Raw genomic sequence first — 12,830 nt, 5'->3', positions numbered from 1 at the left:
ACCTGTTTGTCCCTTCATCTGTGCATATACAGTATAGCCCTGGGGCCCGTTTCAGAAAGGAGGTTTAGTGAAAACTCTGAGTATATTAACCCTGAAATGAGGGAAACTCTGGGTTTTCCGTTTCAGAATGTGAGGTATGTCAAACCTGAGAAAGCGGGGTAACTCAAGCCCGTTTCTAAAGGAGAGGTATCTTATACTCAGAGTCAGTAACCATAGTAACTTACTCTGTGAACCTAACCTGGTCGGGAGCAGGTTTTCTTTGGTAAACCCAGAGTTTATTTCGATCTCCTCCCCCTTTTAAAGCGCAAGTGGTGTAACTCATCCATTCATTCATTAATACAGTCATTCATGGCACACATTTTGATTACACAGAGACCATCTCAGTGACTTATACTGTATGTCATATGTGCTCTTATAGAGGATTCATGAAGAGGCTGCATTAATTCATTGGAATGTACTTTGATTTCAGGAGAGCACCGAGTGGAATTTTGTCATTTCCCTGTGCATTTTTATTAAAACTGTACAGTTTTTCTTTACAGTGAATTAGATGTATCAAAATATATCTCATCCATCCTTACACATAAATAAAGTGCATGAATAAAGAAATGAATAAATACAGACATACATGCAGAAATGAAGCGATAAAGATAATAAACAAGTAAATTTGACATGCAGCCATTCCAAGTGAAATCTGTTCAGAGCAGGATTCGAACCGGCGATCAGTCTAACTTTGCACGAGAGTCTGACGCCCTACAGGTGTCCTATACACCATGACGTCTTACTTGCGTAACTAGAGCACTCATGGCGAGTGAGAACATACGATTTTTTTATTATTTCTGTTGTTTCATTCATTAATGATTAATTTATTTGTTTATTGGTATTAATTTAAACTTAAGTCATTTTCAGGACATCAGTAAATCGAGCGGAAAGTGTGCCTCACTCTCATGTGCTTTCTGCCGCCATGTTGCTTTTTTTGGTGCTGTTGCCATGGTGAATCGTGCTATCTTCGCTCAATTGATGATGGCTTTTTAAATCAATGGTGCACGCGCGTAACCTAGAGTGAACTTACTCAGAGTGGATTGAACTAATTGAAATCACCTGTTCTGAAACCGAAAACTCAGAGTTGCGATTCTCTGAGTAAATCAACTCAGAGTTCACATTTTAACTCGGTGTTGGTTGAACCTCCTTATTGAAACAGGCCCCTGGTGTTCAGTTGTCTGTTGTGAATCGTTGTTGTATGTGCTCCCTCGTGTTTCTCAGACCATTGAGCTACCCTTAAGTGTCTTTTTGATTAAATATTTTACTGTATGTGGATCCTCTCCTTGTTTTCCTTGCTGAACCGTGACACATGTACAGTGATGTCGCAGCAAGACACTGGCTTAACTTTACAGTTAGGCTAGTATAATTTTGATATGCAAGCTTTCTTTATGTCCGATGTTATCTCACATTGTCAAAACAGATGCGACACTGAGCCACTACAGGGACATACAGGTGGTGGAAAAATAGGAAAGGGAGTGAAAATATTTTAAATATTTTGCTCTCCCCAACATTGCGTTCCTTTGCAAAAGCAGAAGGGTAGCCTTCTGGTCAAAGGAATGACATTCGTTTTTCTTATCCTGCATTGGTTCATATGGATTATTTTCATGTACTTGATCTACATTATCAGGAGATTAATCACGTTTAAAACGCTCATACGCTTCTCCATGAGGTGACGCGTCCTCTCCCTCACTGGCTCTAATGATTTTTATTAATATTCCAAAAAAAGGTAACAGCACCGCAGTACAATAATATAAAGAACAAAAATCAATGGCCAAGAAAAAAATAAGGAAAATAAGATAACAGGAAAATCTCAATTAGTGAGAAAATGTTATAATACATTTTGAAAAACTTGTTATTCTATTTATTCTATAAATAAATTTAAGAGATTTTACAATGAGTGAAATCTCAGCAAGACAGACATCAAACCTAGGCAAAATCTTATTAAAAAAAATCTAGGCTACAATGCAAAATAAAAAAAATTAACAGCAAGATCGATAGCATAATCACTGCAAAAAACATAACATGTTAACGACATTTATGCGTGTAATGTGGTCAAATAATTAAAATGATCCAAACTATCATGTGATTGATGCTCTTTTTTTTTTGAAGACTGGTTAGGGGACCCCCCAAGAGCCTTGACACAATTCGAACACTGGACACAACACATTAGATCGTGCAGGGTTCATGGTTGTGACCGATCCTATTAGAGACACGCTAACATCTCCAAGACAGCGCGATACTATGCCATAGCGGCAAAAATAGAAGAAATCACTATATTAACATATTTAGCAGCTGGAGAAATGCAGATGATTTGTTTCGGTCACAACTGCACCGAAATGAACATTCTTGTCCGAAACCGAATCAAAATCAAACGGCCGAAAACCGAACATGGCTTTTCGCATTTCTTTTATTTATTTAGCCAATTTTTTCACTATTGCATAAACTGAATGGTCAAAATGTGCTTTTTATATTTTGTCTTGCTTTTCAATATAATACAATATAACTTAAAATAAAGCAATTCTGACTGACAACCATTTCAGTTCACGTCTCTCCTCGAATTGTCCTACCCTGTCAGATTTTCCTACCGCAGGGCAAAACTTAATATTATCTAAACCACATCGACAAAATAAACAGGTAGGATGATTTTACAATGCAAAATACCCTGTCAGAATGTCCTAACCAGTTTAAAATAAACACATAAAATAAATTTACAGCGTAAATACGTCAGATTATCCTACCAGCATAAAAGAAACATGTAGGATTAATTTACAGCGCAATACCCAATCAAATTGTACTACCAGTACTAAATAAATATGTAGAACGATTTAACAACGAGAATATATCAAATTCCCGTAGCAGTGTTAGGGGAGGGGTCAGGATTAGGTGTTAGGGGAGGGGTTAGAATTAGCCAATAAATTAGATAAAAAATAAAGACTATATATATATATATATATATATACAGTGCGTGCGTGAGAACGGTACAACAGGAAAAACTACATGTGCAATTACAAACTAATGGCTGCATACTGCAAGCGCTCTTTTTCCTTTTTGGCCAACCAACCAATCACAGTCTTTAAAAGACTGTGTCATTAATAGCAACGGATCAGCCCCGCCTCCTCACTAAATTGGAAGTTTTTGTCTTTTCCTTGCTCAGAGTTGCTCTAAGATTGGTCCTGAATCGTTTTTCAAGCAAAGATTCCTACGTAGAAGTTTTTAAGATAAATGAAGAGCTTTCTTAGAAGCTTTAAGAATACGGGCCCTGGTCTCATATAGCCACCACAGTATACAAAGCAAGGATTTGATAGAAGAGTAGACTTTGTTTTCTTATAGGGGCCTTTTAGACACAATGAAGTGTTTTTGCGTGTGTTATTTGTGCCAGCACAGCAGTCATTTCAAATGAAACAGTGGGCCCAAAGTGCTGTGTTTCCTGGTGAAGTTTTAGCACGGAATCGCTAGAGATTATTCCTGATTTACTGCAAATCCCTGAGATTTCATTTCTTCGGTTTCCATCATTTTAACAACGGGTGCAGGTCAACGTCCGTTGACTGACATTTAGGTCACAAAGTGAGTAAAGACTAAAGCAGTTTGAAACATCTTTTTAGTTTCAAAGTATTTTATTCATTTTATGAAAAAGTGGCACTGACTCTTAAGTACTTTTGATGAGCTGATGAACCGCCTGTTTGTGTTTAAAAGAAGTTTTCAATAAATGCCTGCTCTGTTTTGTCTCCTGCTCCTGTTTTGGCATTTTGAAGCAGTACTTATAACCTGGTTACGATCCACCAGCGAGAAATGCGAATGCTTGTAATGTTTCCCCCGGAGTGAATTTTGATAGTTTAATGCAGGGGTACGTGTCCAATGTCGGTCCTGGAGGGCCACTGTCCTGCATAGTTTAGCTCCAACTTGGCTCAACACACCTGTTTGGAAGTTTCTAGTCTGCTTGTGAGACCTTGATTAGCTGTTCAGGTGTGTTTGATTAGGGTTGAAGCTAAACTTCGCAGGACACCGGCCCTCCAGGACTTTCTAAGTGCTGTCAAAGTTGAACAGACAAATAAAATGGAAAGATGCAACTAAAAGGATACCCATTTATTTTTAAAACAAAAGCACACAGTACATTAAAAATAAAACCACAGAGACAGGTGACAAACATCTAACTTAAATTAAAGCATCATATACAGCACCACCTGTGTTTAAAATGATATTGCACACCAATTCAAGCATACTAGCATCACGTCCACAGGCACACATGCTTTTAAGTGCACACTCGAGAAGTGAAGTGGTTAGTTTTCTAGTGAATAATAAATGTTACTCCCATACATAACTAATCGCAGCAATTCATTGAACACCGAGTTTAACATTTACAAGACACAAGCAAAACATTTGGTTACAGGTTTACAAAACATACATGTTCTGTGACAAACCCAAATACATCCAGTGCATTAATTCTTCGTGAAATTCACCAAAAGCCATTTTAATAGTGGCCACGTGAGGGGAAAATGAAAAACAAGCTTATAAAAGAGGAGGAATTGAATTTCTAGTGATAAGTTCGGCAATAGATTAGCAAACACCACTCTGATATTATACATTAACACACTTTTTTTAAATGATCACAAAACTGTAAAATCCAAGTGTTCATGGGACACTCAAAATCTACAGAAATTACATTATCATATTTTTAAACATCCTATGACGTGATTACATTCACTTTACCACTAAAATAAATCATGAGATTTTACTATGATTGAGAGAGAAATGTACAGTAGAACACACTCATCAAGTAGTAAAATGCTACCAAACACTTGTAACCTGCTTTTTAAGTGTGAAACGCTGAACATCGCACAACAATCTATGATACCATATCAAAAGAAATGACGCAACTGAAACCTTAAAGACTAGTGCAGAACAACAATGCAAAATACTCAAAGACTTAAGAAAAGAGGTAGTGTAAAAGCAACAGGCTGAACGCCTGCCATTGAAGAAATTCCCTTTCCAGCTCATAAATCTGGTTAATGAAGCATATTATTCAGTAAGGCCATATTAGTTATTTGCCGTGGCAACAGTAGTGCATATAAATATTTGTGTAGATGTGTTTTATTTTGCCTCATTTGAATCATATTTTGGTTACGCTGAGCAGCACCCGTGTCATTCAGAGGCTACATTTCTCTTTCACAAGTGTTTCAATTGAGCAAATTATTTTGAATCTAGAATACAAACACAATCCTTTAAAGTTTCAAGAACGGTCTCGTGAAATATTTCATAGTGTTGCAGGTGCTACTACAATAATAGAAATGAAATATGAAACGGTGCACAACTCATGTCAAGTTCAGATGCGAGTTGTCGTGCAGTGTACAAATCATAATTACTCGTTTTTTTTAATAAAATACGACTAACAGCAAAACAGTATACGTGCACACTATTCAGAAAGTGCGTGTGTGAGGCGCTGCGTTACGTGACCGTGTGTTAAAGTGCCCCTGCGTTGCGTGCGTGTGTTTGTATTACCTGACGTTCTGCGTGGAAACGCGGTCGATGTTGTTAAAGGCACGTGGGACTCGAGATTAGACTCAGCTAATCGCGCGTGATGATTGCTTGTTATTTTGGGAGAATGAAACAGGAAAAAAAAGTCACACACTAATAAAACAGACTCTCACATGTAAAACAGCCGCTTGGCTGTGATAAACTCCTCCAGGTGAACCGCCCCGCCGCCCAAGAGGCCGAACGCAGGGTACATGGTACCAGAACAGTCCACCTGTCTCTCAAACAGACAGCGCATGGTGGCAGCATCGTAGAAAAAGACGCGTCCGGCATCGTAATCCAGGCAAACTCCAATTCTCTGCGGCATGGGGAGGACGCGGTTGCCGTGGTCCCCTGAGGCGGCGGTGATGGGGGCTTTAGGAATGAAAAGTCGGCCCATGCCGACGGTGAGCAGCATAAAGGGTTGGGATGTCTCGAAGCAGGTGTCCTCGCTTCCGCTGTCATGGCCGCTGTCGTGATCGTACCTGCAAGGCACAAACAAACCATGAAACGTCTCTCGAGCAGTTTCATTCTCTGCAATAGTTTGTTTTGTGATAATACGAGAGAGAAAGAGAGATGTGTGACTGTGTGAACTCTGACCTGGGGCTGCTGGTTCCTCTGGGGTTATGAAACCACGCTGTTAGTTTGGAGTCAGATGCCACTCCCACTTTCACCATGTAGGAACTGGGATCCACACTGAAAGCCCAGTAATGACATCCCTGTGAGATGCCCGTATCTCCGATGATGTAATCGAGGCTAATATAACTTCCTGTCTGCACGCGTTCAGCAGCCAGAAGAAAAGTCATTCCTGCAGCGCTCTCGACTGATTCTCTGCGTTTGCTCAGCTGCAGTCGTTCCGTGCTGAAGCCACATTTCTCACTAAACAAGAAGCTGAACACTGACGGACATCGACAACAGCAAGGTTAAAAAAATGATCACATTTATAACATGTGAAGTCATCAGACACAAACACGATAAATTATTCCGAGACAGCTCTCTCTCTGTGTTTACGTTTATGGTCACTAATGTAAATATATTCATACTTCATTTAAGGCTAAGATAAAGCATTCATATATCAGCCAGCGGGCATGCCAGGTCTATCGCAAGTTTGCGTCTGTAGCGTAACACTGCATGGTGGGACATGAATTTAATCCTAATGCAGAGAACAACACATGTATTAAGTTCCAGCGCTCCAGCATTAGTTTGTCTTTTAATCAGACAGTCACATCTAAACTTCACGGTCTCACAACACAAGTTAACCTCCTCAATACTAACTGCGATCAGAAAGTTTGAGAAAGATAAAACAGCACCTGTGTGTGTGCGCACGTGTTACCTGGCGCTGGGGGCGTGTGGAAGATCACCTCAGGACCGCAGGGGCTGAACACATCGCTACGACAACACTTCACTCTAAAGGCGTAACGGCAGCAAAACTCCAGATCGGACACGACTGTACTGCTGCCGTACACTCGCTCAGACGCCCTCCACACAACCGGCTCTCCGTCCTCACCGCTCAACCTTCTGAACTCTATGACATACTGGTCCGATGGCAAAGCGTCTTCAGACGGCCGCCAGTGGATCAGACCTTCATTGTAAACGCGAGAGCGAGACAGATCGATCACAGGAGGGTCGGGAACTGAAAAGAGCAGACAAGAAAATAACATCAGAAAATAAAGATTCAGAGACGAAACCTTAAAATTTGACATGGAGAGCACTGGAGACATCTACTCCTAAGACAATAAAGCACTCAACATTCTTCATAGAAAACAAATCATAAAAAGAACAAAAGAAAACTATGAACGTTAGTTAGTAGGGGTATAAATAAAATACAACACAATGTGTGTCTGTAATCTCTAATCTCAGATAACACACAGATGTGCATCATTTCCTCCGTTGCAGAAGATCATAACAGCTCAGAACCAATGACTCACCGATTCACCGATTCAAAAGAATCATACCAGCGATTCACTCGGGGTTTAATCATATTGTACTGTTTGTTCAGTTTTACACAGTCCGAGAGACTAGAAAATGACAATAGAAAATGTTTTTAGATCATATAAAACAGTCATGCTTTTCAACAGATTACAGTTTTCATCTGCTGTGAGTGGCTTCGCAAAGCCTCATGGTTTAAACATCTCATAACTTTGCTGGTAGTTCACAGAGAGTCGCTGTTGAATGAAAATCTCTTAAACTGTCAGACCCGAACACACGACTGCGCGGACGAGGATAAAGCTGAGCTTGTCACCGTGGAAACGAGATCCATCACGGCCAGTCAGTCTGCCAAGTGCTCGGGCCGTAAGCCCACAAATAACAAACTATTGATCGCAACATGAGACGCGTTCAGCCCGACACAAGAGCTCAGAGAGAGAAAGTGAAGAAAATCAGCAGAACGAAAGCATCCTAACGCCTCCTGAAGAGTTCAACACATAACATTTCAGTAAACATCATGTACAGAACACAGCCGGCACTAACTTGACCCGGGTGAGTGTCGTATGAACACAACACATCATCAGAAGTTTATTTAACCTCTAAAGATTTGTTCACTCATCACAGATGGGGTAATTTAGCATCTTTGGTTTGCACAAAACAGGTGAAGAATGTTAGATATTAAAGGGATAGATCACCCAAAAATGAAAATTCTGTCATCATTTACTCACCCTTAGGTTCTTTCAAACTTGTATAAATGACTTTAGTTTGTTCTGATGAAAACAGAGAAAGATATTTGGAAGAATGTTAGCAATTTTCGGTTCTTGAACATAGTAAGAAAAATTACAATGGTAGTCAAAAGTGCCCCAGAACCGTTTGCTTTTCTACATTCTTCCAAATATCTTTGTGTTCAACAGAACAAAGTCATTTATACAGATTTGGAAGAACTTGCGTGCGAGTAATTCATGACAGAATGTTCATTTTTTCAGCTGTCGCTCGGCAGCTTTCTGAAGTCTGTGTTATAGCTTTAAAGAGGGTTTCATTCTCACCGCCACCAAAGCTGAGCTCCTTCAGTAAGATTTCCTCCTTTGACGTGTCCAACACAAACTCATCAAACGTGGTGTTTGACGCCGGCTGGAAGGTCTTGAGTGACTCCGTGGCTTTCTGAATCCTGTCAACATTTCATGATGTTAAGTCACCTTTACACAAACACTGACGTCACGTGTGAATGTCAAAAGCTGCTTAGCTTAGCTCACAGACATCAGGATTACAGACACGTGGCAAAGTGTTTTTCTCAGTCAGGACAGAAACAAAACCAACATGCAGAAGATCTTTGAGTTCTTGTCAAACACACAGAAGTAAATCTGACCTGACGTGAAGCTGTTTAGCCGTCTGAACGAAACAGGACTGATCGGTCTCCTTCAGAACCTCTTGTGCGTATCCCACTAAACCGCTGTTCTCCAACATTCCCCGATACTCGTCCACCTGAGCACGCAGACGCCCCACGCGCAGATTCCTCGACTGCTCAATCGACCGCAGCATCTCGCTTTTCCTCTCCTGAAGGGTCTCGAAGAGTCGTTCGAAGCATTCCTTGGCATTTCTCTCGGCGACCTGTCCGTTCTCCTGAGTTCACAAAATGGGACACTTGAATGATATGTACACACGTACACACACACACATGTCTGGTTTATTATCTCCGTGGGGACAGTCCATAAGGCGTAATGTTTTTTATACTGTACAAACTGTATATTTTATCCCCTAACCCAACCCCTAAAGATCGTAGAAAACTTGCATTTTTAGATTTAAAAAAATATTGTTCTGTACAATTTATAAGCTTTTGTGCCGATGAGGACCTCAATTTTGGTCCCCACAGTGACACGAGTCCCCATGTGTTGGTGTGTATTCAGGTTTAGGTCCCCACCGGGATATACAAACATGAACGCACACACACACACACACACACACACACACATGTACATGCGCACACAAGCTGTTAGTTATGAGGCATGCTGTGGATCTGAAGCTGAGAGCTAGCGCTCCGTCCCGGGCGCTTTATTCATGATCGTTAGGAGCAGATAATGTCAGTCAGTGTTGTGGTTGTATTGAGTTTCTGAATGCGTTGAGAATACAGCCGAGAGGGTTAGGCAGATGGTTTACCTCCGTCTGATGAATCAAAACCTCCAGCTCTGAAATCTGAACCCTCACTTGCTCTTCTTTGCTGATTAAGTAATGGATGCTCTTGGACAGCTTTTCCTGTAACACACAAGAAAGATTCAACATGAATGTCTGTTTCTGGGTCATTGACCTCCTGCATGAGATTCAGATACACGATCTTCTCCAGTGAACCCCGCCTGGCTTCAATCCATTCATCTGAAATGTGATCGCGCCTGTTTTCAGGTCAGGCATCAATCTGTCAAATGACACAAAGACGAGTCGTGGAAACGGACTCACCTTCAGGATCTTGTAGGCGCTGCTCATGGACGTGACTTTGTGATTGGCGTGAGATCCGCCGAGCTTACAGAGGTGACACACGGGCCGTCGACACACCTCACAGTACATGTTGACTTTCTCCATCTCGTGTTCGGGACACATCAACACCTGCGAGAAAGCGTCGAGCGTTCACTTCGACCGTGTTCATTCTTAGAAGACATGGGGTGGGTGGGTGGCGATCGGTCATACCTTGGGTCTGAAGTTGGTGGTGGGTCCCACGTACTCGTGCTGGGCTTTAGGCGTTCCCCACGGGTGATGCATCTTGAAGCATTCGTTGCAGTAGCTGGCCTTGCAGTCCATGCAGCTCTTGGTGGCTTCTTGAACGGGAGGTTTACACACGTTACACATGATGGCCACAGCCGCGCGGGCTGCCTGACGGTAGCGTTCTACGATGCTCTCCAGCGTGAAGTTACGGAAGAGCATGCTGATCCCTCGCTCCCCGAGATCAATGTCATGCTGGCACCCGGGACACGGGAAGGTGGTGACTCGAGGCGTGACGGAGGAACGCCGCCATCCGGGAGAAGAGATGGATCCTGATTTATCAAAACGTGAAAGCATTCACATAACGGGCGGATGAACGGACACACACGCACACACACACGCGCACACACGCGATAAAGCACTAGAGGTGTGACATGAAGCGACTCCAGTTTCAAAGAGACCAAGTAAAAACAGAAAAAAGTTGACAGTGATCAAGAGAAACATTTTTACAACATGAAACCAATACGACAAAAAAAGACAAACTTAACATGTGAATGAAAAAAGCTGATGAAGGAGTTATTGTCTTTAAAGACGACGTGTGTGATTTCGACATCACTAACAACAGAGAACTGGAAACATTTGGCCATGAACGCAGTTTCATGGTCAAAAGAGGAAATCGGAGGGAAAATATCACGAAACAATCCCGGCGGAACAAAACCGAACCATCTTCAATGTCAAAGTTGGGGAGTTTGTGATTTATATGAACGTAAGTGAGTGACAGCGTTTCATCTGTGCTGTACATTCAACTGTTTTATCAGTTTGGTGCATTTTTTATTCTATGGAGTTGTCGTTTTATTTAGACAAGCAGGAAATGATTGAACTCATTTCCAGAATAAAAACCCAAATGGGTAATTTTCCTTTAAGTGCATCAACAAATTCAGAGTCAGCGGGTCATGACGCAGCGAGGCGAGAAAGGGTTTTCTTTACACACATCACTTTAAATGAGGAGAGCAGGCTCAGCCTCTCGCTACTTCACAAGCAACATTCATGACAAACATCAAACTAAAACACACACAACATCACACTGTATGACACATGCAGCACATGCCGACACATTACGGGTTACACAACGATGGGCGTGAACATGTCAGGTGAGATCTGAACGAGCGCCCGCTTTCAGATCAGGCAATGACAGCATGGATGATTCAAATAAAGCGTGTACTTAGGCCGTGAGGGTGCAGCGCCGCTCGGCGAGGGTAGAGGCAGGTGGCACCCGCAGCACGGCATGCTGGGACTTGATCGTTACTCAGTCCAGGAGGAGGAAAATAAAGGCTCAGACCGGACACAGGTCATTGTGATGGGGCGGAGAGCTCCCGACTTCTACAAAACCCACACACACCAGCCCGTCAGTGAAAACTGTCACGTTTTCATGAGGGGTCAAGTTTGACATTTATCCAGAATGAATCGCTCATGAAACCCTTTTCAACAAGCGGTTACGAGTCCTTTCGCTGCTCTAGGAGAGCCGACAAAAGCCCTGCGATTCCCTGGCTGACTCGCACGTCTCAGCATGGTGTCTGCGTGAGACAAACGCGCAAGCGTCTTCCATTCCTGCGTCCTCTGCGTGGCTACAATGGGTTTACGTGACAACAGTCGGACATCTCTTTGGTCTTACAAATGAGGTGATGTGATCGAGAGAGAGAGAGAGAGAGAGAGAGAGAGAGAGAGAGAGAGAGAGAGAGCACGAGCGAGCAGAGGTATCTAAAAACACAGCACTAGAGTTCATTGAATGACATGAAGCCACATCTACCTCGCCCTCCACACGACCTCCTCACTGAGACTGCAAGCAACAAAGAGAGAAGTGAAAGAAAACTAACAATGATTCAAAGTGAACAGAAGTGGAGTGAAACCTGATTCACAACCAATGGCTGTACACACATGAAAACAACATCACATTACATCTGCCACTGATAAGAAACAAAACAACAAGGCTGAGCTCATCTCACTTACAGGTTAATAATTAACATTCATCTTCAAGCGAGTATAAAGCCATTTGAACAATTCAAGCACTTGAATGTTGGATTGAGTCAGTCTGGACTCATACGTGATGAAGTGCTGTGGGGTTACCTGAGCGCACCAGTCTGTCCAGTTTCTCCACACTGGGAGACGGGACTCTGGATCGAGGGCTGCCGGGGTTCGAGCCCTCTGACCCGGCGTCTGTGCTGAACGAGTCATCGTGGTTGGGCATGAGAAGATCTTTGACACATTTGTGACAGACGCTGTGTTGACAGGGCAAGATGAGCGGATGAGTGAAAAGCTCTTTACAGATGGGACAGATCAGCTCTCGCTCGATGCTCTTCATTGGCACCTGTGCGACCAAACACACACTTTACTTGACTGTGCTAATAATGACACACTTTAAAAAGAAGAAAAAGAACAGGGTTCAGTCTCACTACACCACCAGTCTAACGAGAACTTTTACTGGAATTCATCCGCATTTATTACAGTATCAACACGCGAGTGAGTGAATGGATGGATGAAGGGAACTTCACGAGGATCAAACTCACGCGCTTTTGGGGAAGTAAACGGCCATAGCTCACTTTCGACTTTTTTACTGTGATCATAAAAGTGAGATCATCCGCTTAAAAAAATGTAAAAATGAAGCTTTGTAA

At 42.3% G+C, this 12,830-nt stretch overlaps 1 protein-coding gene across 5 annotated transcripts in view; it reads right to left on the bottom strand.

The window, feature by feature from the left end:
• Nucleotides 1-4,088: 4,088 nt before the first annotated feature.
• Nucleotides 4,089-12,830, bottom strand: part of trim36 (tripartite motif containing 36) — a 10,450-nt gene continuing 1,708 nt past the window's right edge. For 2 of the 5 annotated variants that reach the window (XM_057356005.1, XM_057356007.1), the window contains exons 2-11: nt 12,286-12,526; nt 11,969-11,998; nt 10,150-10,493; nt 9,922-10,068; nt 9,628-9,723; nt 8,840-9,093; nt 8,520-8,641; nt 6,881-7,180; nt 6,148-6,445; nt 4,089-6,032 (exon numbers count right to left, since the gene is read on the bottom strand). In XM_057356005.1, coding sequence (XP_057211988.1) covers nt 5,681-6,032; nt 6,148-6,445; nt 6,881-7,180; nt 8,520-8,641; nt 8,840-9,093; nt 9,628-9,723; nt 9,922-10,068; nt 10,150-10,493; nt 11,969-11,998; nt 12,286-12,526 — 2,184 coding nt within the window. In that variant the 3' untranslated portion in view covers nt 4,089-5,680. Of the gene's footprint in view, nt 6,033-6,147; nt 6,446-6,880; nt 7,181-8,519; nt 8,642-8,839; nt 9,094-9,627; nt 9,724-9,921; nt 10,069-10,149; nt 10,494-11,383; nt 11,505-11,968; nt 11,999-12,285; nt 12,527-12,830 lie in introns of those variants that run through there. The other 3 variants (XM_057356006.1, XM_057356008.1, XM_057356009.1) reach the window with 2 other exon arrangements.

The sequence above is a fragment of the Triplophysa rosa genome, linkage group LG17 (genome assembly GCF_024868665.1).
Source record: "Triplophysa rosa linkage group LG17, Trosa_1v2, whole genome shotgun sequence".
Classification (NCBI taxonomy): Eukaryota; Metazoa; Chordata; class Actinopteri; order Cypriniformes; family Nemacheilidae; genus Triplophysa; species Triplophysa rosa.
This window is presented reverse-complemented; position numbering and strand designations above follow the sequence as displayed.